Here is a 25,932-nt window from a genome sequence, read left to right as displayed (position 1 = left end):
CAGAAGAAATATGTGAGCCCCATTTGCAACTGTAAAGCTTCTAGGCGCCATATTAAAAACAAAACAAAAAAACATAGAAAGAAATGAAATTAATTTTAAAGGCATTTTACTGAACCCAAGATACCTGACATATCATTTCAATGTAAATTATTAGTGAGATATTTTACATTCCTCTTTCCACTAAGTCTTTACTAGTAAAATCCCATGATATTTGGTACTGACAGTCCACCTCAATTCAGACGAGCCCCATTTCATTTGCTCAGTAGCCACATGTGGCTCGTGGCTCCCATTGGGAAGGTGAGGGCTCTCAGTGTGGCATCAGAGCTCAAGATGGGGAGAGGAGGCATTAGCACAGTATCCACCATAAAACATCTGGAAATTTACCTCTGTCTCCCTGAATGTACAGAAACATGGATATGCACTCTCTCTAAAATCTAATTTAAACTCTACTCCCAGTCCTTTCATGTAAATCAAGAGAAGCACAATCGTTAGGGTCATCACCCCAAACTCTTGTCTTAGAGCCCTTCTGTTCCAACTCTGCCAATACAACCCTCTAATTGGGCCAGGATTAGTCCATTAGAGGGATGCGTTGGCAGAGCTGGGGAAGGAAGGGAAGAGAGGAAAGAGCATGTTCCACGACCACTGTAATGTGCCTTCACCTGGGCTCCCGTGTCAGATTCTCCGCTGCAGGGACCCACCTTGAGCTCCACGGCGCGGTTGAAGTGAATTCTCAGCACCTCCTTGATGGACGTAATGATGTACTCCTGCACGGCTCTTCTGGCCAGCACTGCAGATCGAAGCCAACACCCAACCAGGTTAGTGTCATCACACTGCTGGACCGCAGGCAGAGCCTGTGCTGTGCCCAAGTGTGGTAGTGGCTCCAAAAGTCGTTTTGTAAATAAGGCCCCGACGAGGAAAGAACATAGTGGACCTTGAAGGTACCACCAGGTCACCAGGTCAACCATGCACAGCATCAGCTCGACATGCTAAGAAAACCCTCGACTCCTTGCCTCAGTGGGTGAGACCAGGAATCAGACTCTGTGGCCCAGCCGGGGGCAGAGAGCATGGAGGTCTCATGATCAACAAGAGTCGAGTTCCTTCAGCATCTCATAAATGTCCTAACAAAACGACGTCATTCAAGGTGCTGTTGTATTACTCTGAATAGTCCCCATGGCCCACCACCATATCCTCCATCTTCTCAAATTAATCAGAGTAAGATCTAAAACTGCAACATTGGGATATGAGTTCAATAATCTTTGGGGGGAAAAGGATCATCAACAGAGACCTTCTGGTTTCTCCAAATTCCTCAGAGCCATTAGAGATGAGAAAGAGCTCCTGAGGAGGCCTGGGGTCAGGCCATCCCTGGGTGAGAAGGGCAGCCTCACCCCATACTGGATACGTGTTGTCAGTGCCCTCCTGCGAGTCCATCATGAATCCATGGAGATTACTCTTACTTTTATTACAGAGCTCTCTAAAAAGAACCCTTTCAGAGGACAAAGAATCACCTCAACCCTCTTCTTCTCTGATACATAATTACAAGAAAACAAACAAACAAACAAAAAACCCAGGTTCAAATCTAAATGAAGATCCTAAATGAGAGGACACTTCCTGTGGGTTACAATTATCACTGAGAGCAAAAGATGGCACTCATCTCCTCTTAAAAATACCACATATCAGTATGGATACTTCTGCATTTTTACTAAAACGGTTCAAGTGTACATTTACAATGGGTGAATTTTACACTATTAAAAATGCATGCATCCCTGCCCAGCCTGTGTGGTCCAGTGGTTGAGGGTCAACCTATCAACCAGGAGGTCACAGTTTGATTCCCGGTCAGGGCACATGCCCAGGTTGTGGGCTCAATCCCCTGTAGGGGGCGTGCAGGAGGCAGCTGATCAATGATTTTCTCTCACCATTGATGTTTCTTTCTCTCTCTCCCTCTCCCCCTCCTCTCTTTGAAGTCAATAAAAACTTTTTTTAAAAATACATGGATCCCTAACAAAGGACATCAAACTCATTAAACGTATGTCATATGTGAAAGTTAATCCATGCTACATATATTTGATATTCTTAGTGATATTTCTAAAATGGTTCCTAATTATCTGTAGAATAAGAAATTCCAAAAGATACACTAGAAGTATCATAAATTTCAGATATCAATAAGCTTTCAGTAGTTCTTTTAATAAGCTCCTTGTAACTGTCCACTTTGTAGCTACTGTGCAACAACTGTGTAGGAAGGAAGGAAAGTTCACGTCTATTAGAAACTCTTTTCTCTCTCCTCTGGAGGGCTGTAGTCCTGAAAATGAAAGTTCACCACTTTGTCCCAACCTCCTTTCCCGCATTATTACCTCAGTCTGATTACCAGCCAAGTGAATGTCCTTGGGCTGTCTAACCTCTCCTCCTGTGTTCACACTCTCAACCTGGAGGACGCTTCCTTCCGTCTTCAGGTGATAGCCTTTCACTCATCCTTTAACGTGACCTCCAATTCACATTCTTCCAACCCCGTCCCTGACTATCCCAAATAGTCACTCTTCTAGAACTCGGCTTCAGCCCTTCTCAACGCAGCTGCCAAGAAAACATGGCTCAGCATCCGTCCTACTAGACTCGAAGCACCTTGAGGGATGGGACCAAGCCATTCATCTTCATATCCCGGAAAGCTTCTAAAAGTACTTCACACATACTCAGTGCTCCATCATTTCCTGTCACATGAATTAACAAATGGTTGCCTCATTTGGGGAGGGCAGAGTTGGGAGACCGAAGGCTTCAGCTACTTCCAACCCTCTCGGAGGGTGGCAGCACCCCCAGGGTGAGCAGAGGACACAGGGCTCACGTCACTCAGCATGGAGAACCAAGACCCAGCATGTTCTCCTCCTTCCCCACCTCCACCTCTCCTTGTTCCTCCATTCCTTGTCCACTCCACTCCTCCTCTATCTCTCTTGCCATCTTCTTCCCCTTGGTTCATTTCTACCCCTCGTCCCCATCAAAGTCAACACACACACACACAGAGGCTGCTCATCAACAACAGTACACTGTATATAAGTACATATGCATGGCTCAAGCCTTCATGCACGCCCTGTCATTTCTCATGAAGAACAAGTGAGAGAGCCTGATCACGCTCTCTCGGCCCGGTCACCAGACTGGCACAGACATGGCAGCCAACGTACACCGGCTTCATGTGACACGCAGCTGCCTGTCGGCCAGTCACTCAGGTTTGTTTCAACCATGACTTCTAAGCATGGGTGATGAGTTCCAAAGACACATATCCTAGCAAAACTGCTAAGGTTTAAATCTTTTATTTATTCTTATTGCTACTACTAACTACAATAACATATTTTGTGGGTGCTCCTTATCATCAGGCACCGGGTTGAGTATTTTTTATGCATTACAATGCAGTGGGTGCCAATATCGTCCTTATTTAATCACTAGTAGCCCTGCGCACGAATCCGTGCGCCAGCAGCTCTCTGCCGCCCTCCTGTATAGCTCCCCCCGCCCCACTCCCCCGCCTCATGGCTTGCTGCCCTGCCCCCTCCTGTAGCTTTTTGCCGCCTGCTTGTAGTTCGCTGCCCCACCCTCCTGCAGATCTGTGATCTGGTCATTATGCGGTTGGTCGTTATGCCTCAAGGTGTAATGGATAATTAGCATAATCCTCTCTTATCATATAGGATTGGGGAAACTGAGGCTTAGAGAAGCTAAATAACTGAAGAACTCACAGGTGGTCAATAAGGAGTGAGGATTACTAACCCAAGATCTCTTGGCCTAAAGCCTACATACCCTCTTGGCCAGGATGCTACATATCCCGTAGCATTTCAAACAGCATCTTAGAAAGATCACCCCAACCAAAAGAGATGAGGAAACAGGGCCTTACCAGTTGTGATCAAATAGGCATCAGGAATGGTGATATCGCACACGTACGGCGGCCTGGTGGTGACCACTGCCGGAGCAGTAACCACTGCCTCGGGAGTGGAGGTGGACACAGGACGAAGGGACGGCGAGGGAAGGACTGTGCTGCCCTCGTGGGGATTCTGACTCTCAGGGATGCTGTTCAGGGTGACGTCGACAGCATCGTCGGGAGCAGTGCTGGCAGGAGACGTGCTCAGTTCAGTGGTTGTGTTCATCGGCAAATCTGTGGGTGCGAACGACGGGCCCACCAATACAGGGTCTGTAGGTACAGGCGAGGGGACCACTTCAGAAACAGCTGAGGATGCCCAGGACGGGGACACGGCGACGACCAATATTGTGGTGGTAGGAATGACCGTGGAGAGAGAGGGTAAGACAGACGTGTGATCATCCATAGCACTGATATCCCCATCGGAAGGTGCTGGCGTTGAAAAGAGAGATGATTCCGTTAAAGGGGGCGTTGTCTGAAAAGCAGTCAGAAGTGACGCTGAGTGCGCTCCAGCAGTCGAAACGTCAAGGACGGGCTCAGAGCTGGAGGCCACCCGAGTGGGGACCGCAGATTCGTGGGGCACGAGTGAAAACTCAAAATAGGAGGTAGTTTCCGTGAAAACTGAGGTATTATGAGCTTCAGAATCTGCGGGAGAGACGGTGGCTGCTTCAGAGAGCGTGAGAGACGTGGAGTAGAAGCTTGAGAGAAGTGACATTTCAGAGTAACTCGGTAGCAAAGTGGATGCACTTAAAAGAAGGTCTGAACTCGGCCAGAGCTGAGAGAAGTCAAGGTTTGTGGAATTAGGAACAGGGAGCGGAGGTGACTGCAGATTGAGAGAGTCGGACAACGTAAGTGTCTCAACCAAGGTGGGGAAGGCCTGAGAAAGGATGGTCGACAGGTCACTTGACGTCGGAGGTGGAGACGCAAGTACTTCTGAAGACCAAGGGGCCGAGGTGCTGAATTCCAGCGGTGGAGTTGAGAAAAAGCTGGATGCAAACCCCAAAATGCTTCTGGTTTCGTGTTGGGAAACACTGGGGGGTTCTCGGGCAGGGGGAAGCGGAGCCTCTACGGAAGGCTCCAAACCGTAAGACGTAAAAGGTGTTGGGTCTCTGGAAGCAAGTGATGGCGCGTTTTCGTCGGCCGTGGCGGAGAAAGACGAGTCGAGGGGAACACCAGGGACGGCCGAGGGAAGCACAGCTGTCACACCGGGCGGCATTACTTGAGTTTCAACGGCAGAGACGGCGCCAGAGGAAGCAGGATCGAGTGACACCGGCGGGGAGGGGCCGTGCGAAGGACACACTTGTGTGATCCCGACACTCCTCACGTCCCCCGCGGCCGAAAGACCCACGCTTGTTTCTGAGATTTCCGCAAACCGCGAGGAAAGTGGAACTATTGGTCTTGAGGGGAAAAGTAGGTTATATTCTTGAGGATCTTCCTCAAATTCAGAGAAGTCCTCTGCTATGCTGCTCGGGGGAGAGATGCTGCTCGGGGGAGAGACGCTGCTCGCTTCCCATACGGTCATGGTCTCAGCACTGTCCCCTGACCCCGTGTCTTTCTCCACGAGGCTCGTGGACAGAACGTGCCGCGGTGATGCCATCGAGCAGGACCCGCACCACGTGTACGGTCTGGATGGAGACGCCGGGCTCCAGGCAGGGGTGTCGTCCCGATGATCTGGGACCACTGAACTGCCAGGCAATTCGGATGCTTCCCGGGAATTGCCAGGAAGAGCGGGGTCATATGAAACATCAGCTGACTGAGGAGAAAAGGACACAAATGCAAGAGGACTTGAAAACAAAGCGGAATGTATGCTGCAGCTGCTGCTAAAAGCAAGGGCCGTCTGGGATATGGCTGCAGTTGGAGATGTTCTTAGAGAGATGGTTTCTTTTAGACTCTGACTCAAAGCAGTGGTCCCATCGGGGTACCTGTCTGTACCCGGGGCCAGAACATCCTCTGGAGGCGCTGAGGCCTCCCCGGAGCGGGGGAATGGCTGAGTGAGGCCATCGCCTGTCGGCTGAGGCACTGAAGATGTGGAGCTAAAAAGGAGGGTTTCTACGCCCTCTGTTCCTGAAGCCACGACCTGCAGCGAAGTCCTGCTTGATGAGCGTCCATACGGGTCAGTAGGATAAAGCACCAAATTCCTACTAGGGGTTGGAATCATGGCCTCGGAAGTGAGAAAAGTTGACGGAAAAACACTGCAATGACGGGGGGACTCGGCACGCGCTGTCGGTTGCTGCGTTGTGTCTTGCCAGGCGGATGTCACTTCTTCCTCTTGTGAAGGAACAGTGGGCAATGGTGGCGTCAGCACGGAGCCTGCTGTTTCCTGGGGCAGCCCCGGGGGGCTGACTGTGACGTACTGTATCGGAGAGACCACGCGGGAGGTGGCCCACTGAGTTTCTGGCAAAAAGTTATCCATTTCATCGTCATCTACGACCACCTCGTTGCGCGTCACTGACATGGAATTTGCCACAAAGATGCTGTGATCTGCTGAACTTTGGGTCAGTTTTCCTTGGTTAAAAAAGGCTGTATCAAAAGTAGCAGTGGGTGGAGAGGACATGCGGTGGAGAGGACTGCTCGGCGGGGACGCTGGGGCAGTCTCCCTTAAGGCCACGTGTGCAGTGCTGTGCGCGGCGCTCTCCTTCAGCGGGTGCTCCGCGGAGGGCGAAGACAGGGTGTGCCGCTCCACAGAGAGCTCGTCTACAAGGCAAATAAACGCTGGGTCAGCTGCCAGGCCAGTCACACGGCTCACCTTTTGATATAAACATCTACCCTCTGAGCCGATACCCACTCACTGTGAATACCCACGACTCACAGACGTTAGCTAACTGGGAGCCAGAAACCGCCAGCATAACTGTCAGGGTAACATCTGCAAATACTCACACATCTGAGCTCCAGCTTTACTTCAGCTTGTGTGTGTGCACACAATGGCATTTCTTCTCTGACTTTCTAATGTCACCACAGAATGCTGGGAACAGAGGCGGCCTTGGGAAATTGTCTAGTCCAGTGGTCGGCAAACTCATTAGTCAACCGAGCCAAATATCAACAGTACGATTGAAATTTCTTTTGAGAGCCAAATTTTTTAAACTTAAACTTCTTCTAACGCCACTTCTTCAAAATAGACTCGCCCAGGCCGTGGTATCTTGTGGAAGAGCCACACTCAAGGGGCCAAAGAGCCGCATGTGGCTCGCGAGCCGCAGTTTGCCGACCACGGGTCTAGTCCATTCTCTCGAAAGAGAGTTCAGAGGAGGTAACTAAATCAAGTACATGCTCACCCGGCCAGAGTGGTGCTGGAATCTGACTGTAAGCCCTCCTTAACACCAAGCCCATGTTTTTTCTCTTCCATAGGGCTGGCTCTTGAGAGAAATGAACATGGCAACTCTGACAGCATCCCTCACTCCCTAGGTAAGAGAGTTCAACAGTTTCCTGGTTAGAGGGCCTTCCACATTTAGGCCTCGGGCAACCTCCAGGCTCAGCTCTTCTGGCTCCCTGCTCCAGGTTCACGCCTTCCTGACTATGCTCTGGCCAAATGAGCTGCCTGCAATTGCCTGAACCAAATTCTCTCTGGCTCAGTACTTGGTACATTCTTGTCCCTCTGCCTGGAATGCCCTTCCCTGGCTCTACCCCCGATGATGCCTCCTAGTCCTGCAGCTGCAGCATAGATACCACCCTCCTCAAGTTGGGTTAGTACCTCTCCCTACCTTCTACTGTCATATCCCTTATCGTGCTCCGGGGAAATGACCTGTCTGCTCCTTACATGGTGAGCTTCATGAGGACAGGGACAGGTGATCTGTTTCCTTTACATAATGCAAGAGCCAATAAGCAGCTGTTACATGAATGAATGAGTGGTCTCTCAGGACCAGGTTCTGAGATGTACCAAAAGCATCTTATCCTCTCAAACCTTTGTACTCCCTGCCCTCGTGACAGCTCCCACTATCATGTAAGCAGTGTATGTGTCTCCACCTCTGATTCAGAGAAGCGGGACATGTGGTGGCCGAGGCCCCTGATCAAGGCCCAGGGTATAGGGTAGTCCACTGCAGCACCGGCTGGGGAGTAAGCAGCTATTAGGACTCATGGCAACATCTTCCTCTCACTCATCCAGACAATCTGTCTGAACACAATGATGTGAATTAGTATAGGGATAATCTTGACTTCGCTCTTTATTTTTCAAGAGTAAATTATTTCTATTCTATTCCTGGCAATATGACAGGCTAGAGATCTCAAAGCCTTCCCACTTCATAACACTTAATTATGGTTAATAAATCTCCAAAAACATCCTCTTATGTGACTGAATGAGCCTGTAAGACAACAGGGGACATGGGCTGAGTGTAGGAGCAAAGCAGGAGCTGGACTATGGAAGTCATCGAACACTGAAGTCACCAGGTGGCCTAGAGGGACACTGGACCAGATAGCCTAACACTTAAGCCAGCGACCACCACTTTTTCCATCTCATGGCACACACACACTAATTACTAAAATTCTACGGCATACCAAAAAGTATCTATTTTTTGCAGATCTGACCAAACAATAGGTATAATTTTGACTCATTCGTATAGGATGGCTATTGTTGTGCCGGCTGTTGTCATTTGTTTATTTGACAATCTAAGGGAAAAGAGGTCAGGGCCCCTGACTATAGAGTCAGGTATTGCAAGTTTTAAAAATTCTTGCAGCACACCAGTTGAAAATCGCTGGCTTAGGCCATGGGGGAAATGAGGGACACATGTTGGATCTGGACAAGTAAAGAACCAATGGAAGACCATCTCTAAAAAGCAGAGACCCAGGAAGTGCCATAGTCTCAGGGAAAGTGTGAATTAGGAAGAAAACAATCCATCCCTGAGAGGACAGCAAGAAAAAGTATCTGTCGCAGCTAACTTTGTGCAGATATTTTACAAAAAGTCTCCCCAAGTTGGGAACTTATACTATTTGCATGGTCCGAAAAAGTATGTGCTGAGAATCATAATTTAAAATGGACCAGGTCTCCAACACCTATCCAAGCTAACAGAAATCATCTCTAGAAAAACACACTCTCAAACCAGGCATCAAAATATTCTGCAGCTAAAACTCCAACAAATGATTGCAAAATTTAAAATTATAAAACACAAGGAATTAAGGTACTATGGAAAAAAGTCAAGAAACCACCCAAAAGAGAAAACAACACACAAATAGTATCAAATCTGTAAAGACTTCATATATTGGAATTTATGGAATATTTTTTAAAAGTATCTTACTACATTTAAAAAGAATAGAGACAGGACAAAAAACATGAGTAAGTAACAAGAGACTATGAAAAGTGGCCAAAAATACTTGGGGCGGAGGGAGGGGGAGGGGGAAACAAAGAACATTTAGAAATAAATATATATGTAATAATTTCTATTTTAAAACTCAATATACAATATATAATAAAAAATAAACATCAATTTAGACATAGCTGAACAGAGATTTAGTGAATTGGAGGACAGATCTGAAAATGACTGAGAATGGAGTACAGGGAAATAAAAAAAAGAGATACATATATATAAAAGATGAGATTTTTTTTAAAAAAAAGAGAGACATGGAAGATAGAATGAGATAGTGCAACTTACATTTGATCAAAGTTTTAAAAAGATGTGAATTGGGTAGAGACAATATTCAAAGAGATAACACTAAGTAAGAATTGTCCAAAATTAATAAGAGATATGAATCCCATTCAGGAAGACCAAGAAATCCCAAGCAAGGTGCATGTTTTAAAAACCCATACCTACTCACATGATGATACCACAGGACACCAAAGAGAGCGAGAAACTCTAAGTGCAGTCAGAGAACAGGAATGGCAATTGCACCATCAGATACCTGCTTCACAGAATGAGAAGCCGAGTGACAGTGAAATCTTCAAAGTGCTAAGAAAAACAAATCTGACATCTTAGGTTTGAATAACAAGCAATACTCTCTATTTGTTAAAATAAGGAGATTTTCAGAGAAGCAAAAAGTGGTATACCAACAGAAGACCTTCAGTAGAGAAGTCTGTCTAAACAAGGATAATCCTCAACATCATTGATAGATTCTGTGACTTTAAGCAAAACAATGTTATCAATTTTACCATAGGCTAATGGATAAAAACAAGAGTTAAATTCCTACAGCATCTCACTAACATTATAACAAAACAACATTGAACAAAACAATGTTATTTGAGGACCTGCTATACTTCAAGAGGAAAGGTAATTCCAGAAGGAAGACCTGAGAAGAAGGAATAGAGAATAAATGGTAAAGGCAGTATGGTTAAATCTAAACAAATTCTGATGGTATAAATGAGCAAATAATACCATATGATTTGTGAGGTTACAAAAAAACATAATATTGAATTAAAATAGCTTATTACAATCACCGAAGCTGGAAAGAGGCAGAGGTATTTTGACTCACTAGCAAAGATGGAAATCAAGAGTGAAGACAAAATTCTGTGAATAGCTTTTGTGTATATACACTAAAATTTATAAATGATATTTAGTCATACATTTACTAGAGGCCCAATGCACGAAGATTCGTGCAAGAATGGGCATTCCTTCCCCTGGCTGCTGGCACCACCTTCGCTCAGGCCGGAGCCACCTTTCTGCCTTCCCACCTTCCCACGCTGCCCAGAGGCCCGGAGCAGCTGGGGCAGTGCGGAACGCCTGCGTCATTGCCATGGCAACGATGCAAGCATCCCGGCCACTCAGCACCTGCGTATACAAATTAACCCACCATCTTTGTTGGGTTAATTTGCATACTCACTCCTGATTGGCTCATGGGTGTCACAAAGGTATGGTCAATTTGCATCTTTCTCTTTTATTAGTGTATATATAGATAAAATGTTTCTAGTTGGTTCCATTAATATCTAAAAGTCACAAACATCAGAAAAAAAGCTGCTTACTTTGAAGGGTTATATTCCTTTCTATGTAATATCTTTTAAAAATGGACAAGAAAAGAAGAAAACCATTTCTTAGAGATTTAAAGTGGTCTCATAGCAGTATTATTTGGCATCTGTTGTCTTCTATACAAGCTGGCTCTGGGGTTTCTTGTCTATGTGCTTTTACCATTTACCCGCCACATTCCAAGCCTGCGTAAGAGCAAACATGGTACTTATCACACAGGTAAAGCAGCAGCTGTTCTTTTCTATCTTAAAGGTTAAAGAGTTACACATTTAAGAAGTCATGAAGTCAACATCCTGTCCAAACATGTAGCAGACAGATTTGAATGTTTTCCGAAGGATAAAGCATTTGTGTTATAATTTATTTCGATATATAAGATCTGAATAGGGAGTGAGAGTTCTTTTTAAATGAACCAGAAACATATTTCTAAGTGCACCAGAAGACTGCAAGAGATAAAATAACAAGAAAAAGCACCATTTAGTGGCTAATGTATGAGCCCCAGTATCTGATGTAAATTAGAATTCAATAAACTCTGTCTTTGAAGGACAGGGAAGAGGGAAGACAAAGTGGTTAAAAGAATGAAAAATTCTGAAACTTCCAATTAGGAAATTCGAGGTGTGCCAGTGATGTCCCCCTTCTCCCCATCCCCCCCTTTTTTTTTCTTTTTCTTTTTTTGGCCAAGCTCCAGGAGAGAGACACCAGCACTGAAGAGACAGCAGCTGAAATGCCAGGGGAATTACTTCTGGAATTAATTCAGGAAGAGCTTAGAAAACCCAGGTGAGTCCCTCTCCCAGCAGAAAAGGCTTCAGGGACTCTAATTTCAAGCCCCGGAGATCAATTTTCAAGCTCTAAAGCGTTAGTTCACAAAAGGTTCTCTCTGTGCTCTCTCAGAGAGAAAGGAACAATGTTGGGGCGATACCAGGGCCCCTCAGACTTCTGAGTGCACACAAAGGACATGGGGGACCTTATTTTAAATGCAGGGGCTGCCCAGAGAGGCTGGGGTGGGCGCTGCGCTTTAGTTGCTCCCAGGTGTGGGCGAGTCTGCAACCAAACTCTGAATAGCAAGTGCTGAGGCGCTTTCTCCCACATAGACCACACAACACATGCTTACTGGGTGCCTCCCTGATACCTCATCCTGGGCTAGGGTCCTGCCATGCTGTATCAGGGTAACAGAGCAGAAAGTGCCCTCTTGCCATGCTGAGTAACTGATTAAAAATTCACAAGGCAAACCCACAGAATGCACAACACCAACAATGGACTTTGGTGACAGTGCTGTGTTGATGTAGGTTCATGGATTGTAACAAACATACCAGGGTGATGTCAACAATGGAGGAGGCTGAGCATGTGCGGGGGCAGGGGGTACATGGGAAATCCCTGCACCTCTCCCTCAATTTTGCTGTGAACCTAAAACTGCTCTTAAAAATATTTTCAAAATATATATAATATTGAATGGCACCTGTAATTAAAAAATAAATTTAATTTGCCCTGGTGGGGTGGCTTAGTTAATTATGCAGGGGCATCCTCCCATATACCAAAGGTTGTGAGTTCAATTCCAGGTCAGGGTGTGTACAGGAGGCAACCACTAGAAGTTTCTCTCCCATTGATGTCTCTCTCTCTCTAAAATCAATAAACATATCTTCAGGTGAGGATTAAAAAAATAAATAAAGATAAGTTTAATTTAAACATTTTAAAAATATATAAAGCATTTTAAAAGCTTTATTATATATCTTTTTAAATGTTTTTAAAAGTTTTATTATATATAAGCTCTGTAATATATATAATACTCCATATGTTATATCTACACTAATAAAAGAGAAACATGCAAATTGACATACCTCCACTACACCCACAAGCCACGCCCACAAGCCAATCAAGAGCAAGTATGCAAATTAACCCAACCAAGATGGCTGCGGACACGGAGCGAGCAGGAGGCTTGGGTTTCCCTGGCAATGGAGGAAGCCAAGCTTCCCGCCTGCCCTGGCTGGCCCTGGCCTCCGCTCAAGGCTACAAAGTTTCAATTATAGAAGATAAATAATTCCCAAGAAAAATGGCGGTAGCCCTAACCGGTTTGGCTCAGTGGATAGAGCGTTGGCCTACGGACTGAAAGGTCCCAGGTTCGATTCCGGTCAAGGGCATGTACCTTGGTTGCGGACACATTCCCAGTGGGAGATGTGCAGGAGGCAGCTGATCGATGTTTCTCTCTCATCGATGTTTCTAACTCTATATCCCTCTCCCTTCTTCTCTGTAAAAAAAAATCAATAAAATATATATGTAAAAAAAATGGCTGCAGCCACAGAGCTGGAGAGAACAGGGGGCTTGGGTTGCCCCCAGCGATGGAGGAAGTCAAGCTCCCCCCGTCCCCCTGGCTGGCCCTGGCCTCCGCTCAAGGCTACAAAGTTTCAATTATAGAAGATAAATAAATCCCAACAAAAATGGCAGCAGCCACAGAGCTGGAGAGAGCAGGAGGCTTGGGTTGCCCCCGGCGATGGAGGAAGCCAAGCTTCTCGCCCGCGCTGGCCAGCCCTGGCCTCCGCTCAAGGCTACAAAGTTTCAATTATAGAAGATAAATAAATCCCAGATACCAGGGCCTCCGCTTGGGTTGCCAGGGGGCGTGGCCGGCCTGGAAACCACCATAGGCCCCTCGCCCAGGCCGCCCCATGCCCCAAGGGAACCCCAACCCTGATCCGGGACACCCTTCAGGGCAAACCAGCCGGACCCAACCAGTGCACCAGGCCTCTATCCTATCTAATAAAAGAGTAATATGCAAATTGACCATCACTCCAACACACAAGGTGGCTGCCCCCATGTGGTCAAAGATGGCTGTCCCCATGTGGACATAAGATGGCCCCCACAAGATGGCCAGCAGGGAGGGCAGTTGGGAGGGACCAGGCCTGCAAGGGAGGGCAGTTGTGGGTGATCAGGCCAGCAGGGGAGGGCAGTTGGGAGGGACCAGGCCTGCAAGGGAGGGCAGTTGGGGATGATCAAGCCTGCAGGGGAGAGCAGTTAGGGGTGACCAGGCCGGCAGAGGAGGGAAGTTGGGAGCGACTGGGCCTGCAGGGCAGAGCAGTTTGGGGGACCCAGGCCTGCAGTGGAGAGCAGTTGGAGGGGACCAGGCCTGCAGGGGAGAGCAGTTGGAGGTGACCAGGCCTGCAGGGGAGGACAGTAAGGAGCAATCAGGCTGGCAGGGGAGCAGTTAGGCATCAATCAGGCTGGCAGGGGAGTGGTTAGGGGGTGATCAGGTTGGCAGGAAGAAGTGGTTAGGGGCAATCAGGAAGGCAGGCAGGCAAGCAGTTGGGAGCCAGCAGTCCTGGATTGTGAAAGAGATGTCCGTTAGGATCGGGCCTAAACGGGCAGTTGGACATCCCTCGAGGGGTCCCAGATTGGAGAGGGTGCAGGCTGGGCTGAGAGACACACCCCGGCCTCTAGTATATTATATATATATTATAAAGCTTATTATAAATAATAAAGCTTTTAAAAAACACTTTTTAAAAAGACAGAGAGATGCCTGTCTCTAGGAACTTGTTCATCTTACACATGCAAGATAATTTGGTGTTTTACTTAACTTTTGTGTCATATTTTTCTATTTGAAAATCTTCCCTACATATAATAGTCAATCAGGGAGTCATGGACTTCTCAAGCTGAATGAATCCTTTAAGACCGTGGCCAATCCCCGCCCACTGCCAACGAGGCTCAGAGTTTAAGCTGACTTGCTTAAAATAGCCCCGGGGCAGAGCCAGCCTGGAAACGCAGGTTCATGAGCTCTCAGGGCCTGAACACTATACACCACACCAATTAGTCAAATTAGACCATTTCATTAAAACTGCTAGTGAAGAAATTACGCTGCAAAGCGTGTTATGTTATAATGTAGCTGAGAGCACGCGCTCAGTTCTGTCACTGAAACCTACAGGAAGGCCTGCATTTTGAGCTGTGAGGCCCCTCCGTCCACCTGGGGACAGCTGGCAGCTGCAGACATGGCACTAGGAAACAAAACCCCTCAGAGGGCTGGCCTTCGAAACCCAAGGGACAGCAGCATCAAAAATCTCTACAGGGCTTTACTTCAAATAGAACCATCATTTTCGCTTCTTTGCTAAATTGTGGAGTTTTCAAAACGTGATGCGTCCTCTCCACTCTGTGGACAGTGAGCCTACCACAAAACAAGAGCCCTTGGCATTTCCACAAGTTAAAAAAACGCATGGGCACTGGTCAGATTATTCAACCTTATTACCCATTTTGGCAACTCGTTAGCAACTTTTCTTCTTCTTTTAGTTCTCAGGTTGTCCTAAGAGAGTACTTCAGTGCCATTATTAAAACCACCCTTCCCCATTTTTTCATTTTTCTTCCTGGTTTAGCAAATGGTGTCTTTCTTCCCTTTCTTTCTCCCACCCCAACTGTATAGTAACTAATACCTTCTACCAGGTTACTCTTCCTTCTAACCGGTACTGGTTTTATTATCAAATATCAAATAGATAAGAAAAACTATGTATAAAAGTATAGAGAACAGACTGACAGCTGTCAGAAGGGAAAGGGGTTGCAGAGCTGAGTAAAAAAAGGTAAAGGAATTAAGCAAAACACACACACACACACAAACTCATAGACACAGACAACAGCATGGTGATTACCAGAGGGGAAGGGGGATGGAGGGAGATAAAAAACGATATGGAGGAAATTTTTTTTTTTAAAAAAAGCAATTTTTATTTGCTGGGTATCCTATCTAAAAAAGAGGGAATATGCTAATTGACCCTCACACTGTCACAAAGATGGTGGCGCCCACCGCCAATAAGGAGGGAATATGCTAATTGACTGTCCCGCCCTCAAAGACAGCAGCACCCACAGCCAATAAGGAGGGAATATGCTAATTGACCACCACAACATCCAAGATGGCGGTGCCCACAGCCACAAGATGGTGGCGCCCAATCCCCTTTGCCGCGTGCCTGCCTCCGGAGTCCCCCAGACCCCTCAGCCCCCCAGCCGCCCAGGGCCAGCCCAAGGCACAGGTAAGCCTCAGATGGCAGCTACCCAGCCGCCCAGGGCCGCCCGAGGCTCAGGTAACCAGGGCCAGCCGAGGATTGCACTGCCAGCAGTGGCAGCAACAGAGGTGTGATGGGGCATCGCCTTCCCCTGATCGCCAAATTGCCTCCTGCCCCTGTGGGCTCCCGGACTGTGAGAGGGGGCAGGACAGGCTGAGGGACCCCCCTCCAGTGCATGAATTTCCATGCACCGGGCCTCTAGTGTAGATCTTACACTAATAAAAGAGATAGATGCAAATTGGCCATACCTCCGTGACGCCCACCAGCCAATCAGGGGTGAGTATGCAAATTAACCCAACAAAGATGGTGGGTTAATTTGCATTCACAGGTGCCGAGCGGCCGGGGGCAGGGAGGCACCAAGCCACACCCGTAGGCTCCCGGGACCATCGCCGGCCCCGGGAGGCGAGGGTGGCCGCGCAGCTTGACAGCAGACAGCAGGGCCTGCTTGGTTGTAGCCGTGGCGACCTATGAGCAGGCAAGCACGGCCCGCAGGCAGCACCCAGCAGGACCTGCTTGCCCATTGCTGTGATGTGGACCAGGCAGGCCCCGCAGAGAGCAGAGAACCATGGGGAGCGGGCCTAAGCCGTCAGCAGGACATTCCCTGAGGGCTCCCGGATTGGAGAGGGTGCAGGTCAGGCTGAGGGACACCCCCCCCCACCCCATGCACGAATTTCATGCACCAGGCCTCTAGTAATAATATAAAGAACACCTGAATTCCCACCTTCCAGTTTAAGAAAAAAGAATATTTCCCTTACCTCTGGCCTTCCCTGTACACCCTCCTGTCTACCCCTCCCCATCTCCTCCCCTTCCTTCCCACTAAGGGAACCACTATTTGGAATTATGTATCCTCACAGCCTTGCTTTTCTTTATAATTTTACCAGATATATGTATCCCTAAAGAATATACTCTTCAACTTTGTATATCCTCAAACTTTATCAAAATGAAATTACACTGTATGTATTCTACTGCAACTTATTTTTTCACTCAGTATTTTTCTAGAATCATCCATGTGTGTTTTTTTGCATGTAACTGCAATTATTTTCACTTCAATATTAATGCCTCCCTATGACTATACCAAAATATACTTACCTATCTACTATTGATGGACAGTTGAACTATTGTCAATGTTTGTTATTACAAACATTTCTGACATTAACCTTCTTACCCATTTCCTGGTACACATGTGTGTATATTATGTATGTGCATGTGTGTATGCATATGTGTAGGTATGTGTGTATAAGTATGTGTTTGTGTATATGTGTGTATTTGGGGAAAAGTAGGTTTACAGTTGTATGTGAAACAGTTAATAAAGCTATTGTAATCATCATAACCTGCATGTCTTTTTCCATGCAAACAACGGTAAATCTACTTTTGCACCCCCTCCCCCTTGTACTAGTATATGTATGTGTGTGTGCATGTGGGTGAATGAGCGTATACTGATGTGTGAAGCATGTATGTAGATATTCATGCATGCATGGGGACAGAATTGCCAGGTCCAAGGATATGTCCACCTGCAACTTTACTAAATAATACCAAATAACCTTTCAAAGTAGTTGAATCAATTTACACTCCCATTCTTGATTGCTGCAAATCCTTATTAATACTTCAAAACTTTCACATTTCCCCTAATCTGTCTGGTATAAAACCTTATTGTTTTAATATGCATTTCCCTGTTTGCATCATGCTGAGCATCTTTTCCTATCTGCTGGCCACTCATGTTGCCTCTTCTAGTGTTTTTTCAGTTCTACTGCCCATTTTGCTATTGGGTTTTTTGTCTTTGTCTTTCTGATTTAAAGTCTTTCTTGATAAATCTTGGGTACTAATCTGATGTCAGTTTTAACTTCCTCAGTTTGTGCTTCTTGTTTGATTCTCTTTATGTGGTCTTTTAATGAACAGAAGTTCTTGATTTTAATATGGTCAAATTTATCAATCTTTTCGGTTACTGTTTGTAATTCGTGTGTGTGTGTGTGTGTGTGTGTGTGTGTGTGTGTGTGTGTGTGTGTGTCTTAAGATGGAAAGGTCCAAGAACTTTTTCCAAACACTAAAAGGCATAATCGTATTTTCCTATATTATCTTCTAAAAGTTTGAAGGTTTTGCCTTTCTCATTTAAAGTCAAATGTGCCTGAAGGAATAAGGTGTGTGTGCATGTGTGTGTGCATGCATGTGTGTACAAGCACAAGGTGTGGACATAAACAAGAGTGTCCTAGACTAATGTCACTCAAAGCGGGGTCAGTCTTTTCATTACAGTTTGCAGTGGGACAGGCACTTGGGCCAGCATGTAACTCAACGCACTGCTCCTGCAGAGAGTAGACTGTGCTATAAAAATGTGCCAGCTGAACCAGGCAGCATGCCCCATGAGAGGGCGATTCACGGTCTGGTCTCAGGTCCTTATCTCATCTTGGGTGCAAAGAAGTCTGCAGCTCATGGTGCAGTACTGTCTGGCCAGAAGATGTGGGATCTGTGCCAGGCCCCAGTGGGGTGAGGTGGGTGGGGCAGTACTGGACATGCAGCCCACTGAAAAACAGAGAGAAGACCAGGATGTCTGGGAAGCAAGGGAAGATAAATAGCTCCAACATGGGACTAAAGGGAGGGAGGGGATGAGACCATGCAAGGCTTGGATGCTATGACGCTAAGGACAATGAACAAGATCATAAATGCAATGGGAAGCCATCGAAGGCATTTAACAGCATGAGACTGACATGATCAGAATAATGGTTCTAAAAGTCACTCTGTTACAGGATAGGAGGGGCTCATCTCTCCACAGTTGCTCATGGGGATGGGGTTCTTGGGGTACCACTGGAATAAGGATTTTGGGAGGCCCCCATGGGAGGATGAGATATAACAGAAAGCTTCATTTCCATGAAATTCCACCCATGGGTTTCCAAAGTCTCATTTCCCTTAGTCCAATCATAGAAGAAGTGTAGCTGGGGCTTTAGTAGAGCTCAGATCAGAGCCAGTGCCCAGAGTTTCTTTTCCATGTTGGAGTCGGGTCCAGTATAGCTTCAGGCTAGCTCAGCCTGTGTTCCTGTAGCAGTCCATTGGTCCACTGTATATAGGGGTTGGCATGGTTGTGGGCCATAGGGGTGGATGCAAGGAAGCAGGAGCAAAAGAGCCCCACAAGCCAAGAGTCAAGTGCAATAACAGCAATGAATTCCTTTTTTAGGGGATTATGTATTCCCAAATTTTCACATTCTTGCAGTGGGCACACCTATTCTGGATAACCATCTCTGTCCCCAGGTTTGACTGACAAGCAAGTGCCTTCTCTAGGTTTCCCCCCACCCCCACCCCCACCCAAACTTTACTGGGCATGCGTTTATCTTCCCTTGGTTGGATCCCTTCCCCCAATGTTTTGCAGGGAATAGACGTCTGTTCCCTGGCGAGTGTGAAATTGCAGCTTCCTGGTGAAGCTGCCCAAATGATATGCCTATAATGTCTGGCTTCCCTCTTTGCTCTTTTCCTATCCTATCCTATCTAATAAAAGGCTAATATGCAAATCGACCGGATGGCGGAACAACCGGTCGCTATGACGCGCACTGACCACCAGGGGGCAGATGCTCAATGCAGGAGCTGCCCCCTGGTGGTCAGTGCACTCCCACAGGGGGAGCGCCGCTCAGCCACAAGCCAGGCTGACGCTGGCGAGTGCAGCAGTGGTGGCGGGAGCCTCTCCCACCTCTGCAGCAGCGCTAAGGATGTTTGACTGCGGCTTAGGCCCACTCCCCCACAGGGCCTAAGCCGTCAGTCAGACATCCCACTAGGGCTCCCGGATTGCTAAAGGGCGTAGGCTGGGCTGAGGGGACCCCCCCCCCTCCTCCAGTGCACGAATGTCGTGCACCGGGCCTCTAGTTATTTATAACTAGCTAATCACAACAGTATCACCTCCTGCTGCAGTGTGGAGAACAGGTTAATGGGAGCAAGAAGAAATGTGGAGAGATCAGTTAAAGGTCACAGTACTTGAAGCCTGAGATGATGATGGCTTAGATTAGAATGGGTTGGTGGTGTTTTTTTAGAACTTTGTTATTCATTGTGGCCTATAGACCATCAGCATCACCTGGGAGTGTTTCAGAAACGCAGCCTCTTAGGCCCATTGACCCCTACTGTGTCAGAAACTGCTTTTATCAAGATCCCCAGGAGATTCATGTGCCTGTTAAAATTTGAGAAGCATAGCCTGATTTTTTTTTTAGAAAAATCCACATGAAGATAACAAGTTTGCAAGCAGATATCTGAACCTGGAGATAAATAAACCTGGAAAAATAAGAGAAGAAGGTCTGAGAAGCAGGGGAAAACCAGGAACGTGAGATGACAAGAAAACAGCAAAAGTGTTTTGGACTCAGGCAGGGCTCACCTGTGTGGAATGACCCCGAGAGGTGAAGAAAAGAACGGATGCGCTGCATCTCCTAGATGTGATAGCAGGTTTCTTTGGCCTGTGGTGGCAGAAGCCAGGTTGACATGGACTGAGAATGAATGACAGGTGACGAAATGGGGATTATGTATAGACAACCCTTTTGAGAGGTTTAGTTGTGTCGGGAAGGGAGGGATAAGATGGGAACTGGAATGGTCCAAGGAAGGTGGTTTGGTCCTCAGACAAAAGATAAGAATCACTGGGGAGCTCATTAAAGAGGCAGGCTTCTAAAAATGCACAACATCAATCTAATCAGGGGAAAACAACAGACAAACCCAGAGACAATCTCTCAAAGTCCTGACTCTTCAAAGATCTCAAGGTCATAAAAGACAAAGACTGAGGGACTGTCACAGACTAGGAAGACTAAGAAGATGTGACATCCAAATGCAATGTGTGGTTCTGGAACAGAAAAACTGGGAAAACCAGTGAGCTCCTATAAAGTCTGTAGTCTAGTTAACACATTTGTACCAACGTTAACTTCTGAGTTTTGATGATTCCACCATGACTCCACAGATGTTAATATTAGGGGAAGCTGAGTAAATGGTATGTGCGAACTCTGTATTAACTTTGCTATGCGTCTAAAATTCTTTCAAAATAAACCTAAAATAACTCAGGTTCTCATCCAGTCGGCTGGGCCTGGGGTTCAGGAATTGATGAGTATGTTTGTGTTTACTGCTGTTCTTGTTGTCTTATAATCTATGCTTCGAAACAGTAGCATAAATAATTCTAAAACAAATACAGAAACCTTTCTTTGAAAAGTGCTGGACCAGAGCAATGCTGATGGAACCGAAGATGTGGAAGAGAAGTGATGAGCCCGAGAAGAAAGAAGAAAATGGAATCCAGAGACTGAGAGGGTGAGAGCAGAAACTGGTCAGCTGCACAGATTTGCTGGTGAAAATGGAATTCTGGTCAGGGTGGAGGTTGGGGCAGCATGCACCAGGATAGTGGAGGGCGTGTGAAATACACATGGAGAGCAGGGGGAGGAGGCTGCCTCCGGACAGGAAATCTGATGACCTGTCTCTACCATGGGAACTACAGCCCGAAACCAGAAAGCAGGGTTCACACATCCCACGTAAGGAAAACAGTGGTGCCTAAATCAGCATTTCAGACTACAGCTGGCCCTGGGAACTCCCCCAAAGAACAATCGCTGATGAGCTCTCTGCACAGAAAAGTATCCACCTCAGGTGGAATGACAGATAACTGACTGCCAATCCCCAATATTTTAAGATCTCAAAACTATGTAAAAACCTCTTTTAGGAATCTTCCTTTGACATCCTTTGTTTCTCAACTTTTCTTCAGTCACAGACAACATTAAAATGTCTGAGCCGCTGCCATATTTCACATCTGGTATGGAGTGAATTGTGCCATTCCTCCCCAACTCATATGGTGAAGGTCTAATCCCAATGTAACTGTATTTGGAGATAGGGCCTTTAGGAGGTAATGCTAAATGAGGTCATGAGGGTGGGCCTTGATCCAATGAACTGGCATCCTCCTAAGGAGAGAGACAGACAGCAGAGCTCGCTCTCTCGGCCACTCTCACAGAGTTAAGGCTGTGGAAGAACACAGCAAGAGCGGCCTCGCCAGAAACCAACCCTACTGGCACGCCGATCTTGGACTTCCAGCCTCCAGAAGTATGAGAAAATAAAGTTCTGTTGTTGAAGGAATGCAGTCTGTGGTACTTCGCTATGGCAGCCCTACTAACTAAGATGACATCTGTCTTTCCTGACTCCAACGAGAGGCCCTGTGGACAGAGATGATCAGAAACAAGACCTGGAGGCCTCAGGTCTCACCTGGCCCACCCCAAGTTCCCTAACTGCCAACCTCGTATAACTCACTTCCCACTCCTGGGTCTCAGTTCCCTCTTCTTCAAATAAGGTATAGGGTTCCTACCCTGGCCGGTGTGGCTCATTTGGTTGGAGCGTTGACCCGTACAATGAAAGGTCATGGAATCGATTCCCAGTCAGGGCACATATGGGAAGCAACCAATCAATGTCTGTCTCTCTCTCTCTCTCTCTCTCTCTCTCTCTCTCTCTCTCTCTCTCGCTCTCTCTCTCCACCCCCCTCTCCCTTCTTCTCTCACTAAAATCAATAAAGCATATCCTTGGGTTCCTGAGAATTGCCATCAGGGGAATGGGTGTTAGAGTGCTGACTTTCTATGGACAAACATGAAAAATGACCCGGTGCTAGTGCTGTAAGGTTTTCTCCGTCAGGGCTCTCTGTCATTTGCAATGGAAATAACTCTGGCTCCATCAGCAGAAGGGGGATCCAATGGAAGGATAACCAAAGGGTCCATAGAATGGACAGGGCAGCTCAGGCTCCGAACACCATCAAAGCCACGGAGAAGGCCTCTGGGGTCTCACTGCTGGGGGTGTCCATCGATGACACCAAGCTGGGACGGCTGCTGGCACAGCTCCCATGGGCCCTCCATTCCCCTCAAAATTCAAAGTCCAGCTGGCAGTGCCCCCTGGTCACACGTAGGTCGCATGCCACATTGCCTGGTCAGCCCTGCAGCCCTCTGAACCTCACACAGTGAAGGCTTCCCCAGAAAGGGAGAGGGTAACCCTCAAATGACAAGTGGCCACTGCATCAGTAGTGGGGGCTTTAGTTTTAGCTAATAAAATGCACATCTCTACAACAAGGGGGCCAAAAGCTCCAGAACATTCCACAGAGAACGGGTCCTGTTCTATCTAAAACTTGCTCAGTTCCCCAGGAGAAATCCCTCATAGTCAGTCAACCTTCCCCTTCCTCCTCTAGCGATGGGGACACAGATAACAATTGTGACTTCACTGGAACATGAAGAGAACTCATGAGAAACTTCAGAATAAAATTGCAATCAAACATTACTGAAATGCTGGTACCACAAAGCCTTCTAAAAATGCATGCTATTACAGTTAAAACATCAGCATAGGCTTCGTGGTGGAATTGAGGGATTCCCTGTTTCTTTGCATGATTTTCTCGTTGAAAGAGAGAGGGATACTAAAATGTTCGGTTAATTCAAAGCGTGGTACAGAATATTTATCGGAAGATGTTGTGTTTCACTTTGTTCTGTTTTCTTCTTTCCCAAATAAAGTGCAATCCTCTTTACCAACCTGGAAAGCAAGCCTGTCAGCACTTTAAGTAACCAAAACAAACCAAACTAAATACTCGATTCACTGAGAACAAAGGAGGAAAAATTCTCAGTCAGCCATCTGTTTCTAAAATAATTTAATTCAAAACACAGTCCCATAACAGGGAAAAGGACACCATCGGCTTCGAGATAATCTCCTGTCTCCGATTACTCTCAGAGCTGGAATGGCACACGACATCCTGTGACTAAGCATGAGGAGGCACTTTCCCTCCCAAACCCAGAGCCAGCAGCCACGGTCCCCACTCAAACGCCCAAGCCCCAAACAAAGTGACCAAGAGACATCACTGTCTCGGTGGGTGGGTCTAATTCCAGCAAACAGTACAGAGCTTATGCTGCAGGCTCAGTCGTTTATTCAGCTCTACCGTAAGCTTTTATTTTATATCGAGGGAGCAGGACACTTAAAAGAGAGAGGAGGGGGGCATTTCGGCTAGAAGCAGACGCACGGACAAAGGCTCCAGGTCTGGACAATGTGGGATGTGTCTGTGTAACAAACAGCAGTGGCTCCAATGGGCTGCGGAGAACACTAGGAAAGTTGGCTGAGGAGTGTGAGAATGTCGGTAGACAATGGGGAGCCACTGGATATTTTGAGCAAAATGGCCTTTTTATCCAAGTTACGCTGTGGAAGAATCCGCCTGGCAGAGTGAAGCACACAACGGTGACCTACCTCACGCTCAGGTACCCAGGAGAGGGGCCGGGGTATGGAGGGAATGACCAGACATGAATGGGAAAGAAGGTGTAAGTAAAAGAAACCACACAAAGGTTAAACAGATGGAAGACTTAGCAGCTGATGAGATGATGGGCCAAGAGAGAAGAAAAAGTCCAAAGTGATTTTTTTTTAATTTTTTTTTTAGAGAGAGGAAAAGAGAGGGAGAGAGAAGAGAAACATAGATTGGCTGCCTCCTGCATGCCCCCTACTGGGGATGGAGCCCGCCACCCAGGCCAGAATCCAACTAGTAACCTTTCAGAGCAAGCGACAACACCCAACCAACTGAACCACACCAGCCAGGGCCCCAAGGTGATTTTGAGTCAACTGCCCACTATAGACAACGACACTTGAGTATCTAACCGGCCCTTTAAAAAGCCCTGGTCCTCCCTCATATGCCAGTTAATCACTCATTCTCACAGTCAGGTTCTTCTGGTTAACTCTCAAATCCCATCCCTGATCACCACCCCTTAGTGTGGACCTTTGTCATTACGTGCTCAGAACTCGGCCTGGCGCCCCCTCCCTGAAGAGGTGGGCTTTCGGGGTGCAGGAGGCAGAAAGGTTCTGAGACGCTGGACACTGACCCTGCTTCCTTACTCTGAGTTTGGTTCAAGTTACCAGGAGAGCTCAGAGCATCCACAAACATGCCTTCACACAACAAACAAGAGGTTGCTTCGCTAAGTGCTTCTTGAGTGATGGATGGCACACGCCCTGAGCACAAAGGGTGGCAGCCCAGCGAGGCTAAGCACCTCCAACATGACAATTCTCTACGTGTGCACAGTGTCACGAGAGCTATGAGACACCACCTCCAATGCACCTAACCCCTGGGCTCTAGAGTCAAGGAAAGCTGTGACCGCCCCTGCCCTGACCAGAAGTGTGTTCCTGGCCACAGAAATCAGTCTGGGCTGTGGTCTTGTCCCCACCAGCCATGACCCACCCTAACCCCTGAAGCCGCCTCTAGCTCCTCCAACCCATCTGGAGTTTTCTAACATGCAGATCTGATCAATCCATACCTGTCTATTTGAAGTTTATGGAGGTTTATCAGCCCAGTCTTAAGATCCTCCGATGGTCTGTAATAGCCTTCAGAAACCCAAAGTCCTCAGCTGTCACACAAGAGTCCTCATCTCCCGGCCACTGCCTGTCTTGCTGGTGTCACCTCCCTCACAACCAGCCCACACGCCAGCCATTCAAGGCTTTTTCTGACCACCATGCTTTTGCAAAGGCTGTTCCCTCTCCTTGGGAATACCTGTCCCTTCTTTCCCTAACTCCTATCATGCTCCCAGACTTGACATTTTCCATCCTCCCCAGAATCCTGTGTATGTTTTTCTCATAGAACCTAAATTGCAATTTGGGGCTTGCTCATCTGTCTCCCTAATATGATGAGCCACTTGAAGGAAAAGACTCTCTCTTTTATGAGTCTGTCTCCCATGTCTCGCTCAAAGCCTGACATGTTCATTCATTTATTCAATCATTCATAAATCCAACAAATATCTTCCGATCACATAAGCTAAGGGTAGGGTATGAAGTATCAACCAAGACAGAAAGGTCCCCTGCCCATAGACCTTACAATGGAGAGGAGGAGACAGACACAATAATTATAAAATGAGAATATCGCTAAGGAAATGAGCAAAGTGCTATGACCGAGAAGGATGGACAGAGAAGGTCAGGAAAGGTGCTTTGACGAGGTCATGTCTGAGAAGGATGAGGAGCCAGGAGAAAAAGAGAGGGGGAGACCGCACCAGGCAGAGGGGGTGGCGTGTGCAAAGGCCTGCAGTGGGAAAGATCTCGCCAGATGTGCAAATAGCTGGTGTGCAAGGTACAGAGCCAGCAAAGGGAGGCTGGCTCAGGCGCGGCTGGCGTGGGAGGCGGGGAGCAGCTCCAGGTGGGCGGAGATGTGATGCTAGTGCTCATGAGA

At 47.1% G+C, this 25,932-nt stretch overlaps 1 protein-coding gene across 3 annotated transcripts in view; it reads right to left on the bottom strand.

Moving 5' to 3' along the window:
* The window catches only part of KIAA1549, a 156,754-nt gene that overhangs the window by 97,066 nt on the left and 33,756 nt on the right, over positions 1-25,932 (bottom strand). For 2 of the 3 annotated variants that reach the window (XR_013814296.1, XM_079786199.1), the window contains exons 2-3: positions 3,866-6,580; positions 660-787 (exon numbers count right to left, since the gene is read on the bottom strand). Coding sequence is in view for 2 of the 3 variants with exons in the window: in XM_079786199.1 (XP_079642325.1) it covers positions 660-787; positions 3,866-6,580 (2,843 nt within the window). In the remaining variant the exon portion in view is untranslated. The remainder of the gene's footprint in view (positions 1-659; positions 788-3,865; positions 6,581-25,932) is intronic. The other variant, XM_079786200.1, reaches the window with a different exon arrangement.

Source organism: Cnephaeus nilssonii (genome assembly GCF_951640355.1).
Source record: "Cnephaeus nilssonii genome assembly, chromosome: 12".
Taxonomy (NCBI): domain Eukaryota; kingdom Metazoa; phylum Chordata; class Mammalia; order Chiroptera; family Vespertilionidae; genus Cnephaeus; species Cnephaeus nilssonii.
Note: the sequence above shows the minus strand (reverse complement) of the source record. Positions and strands in the feature narration are given on the sequence as shown.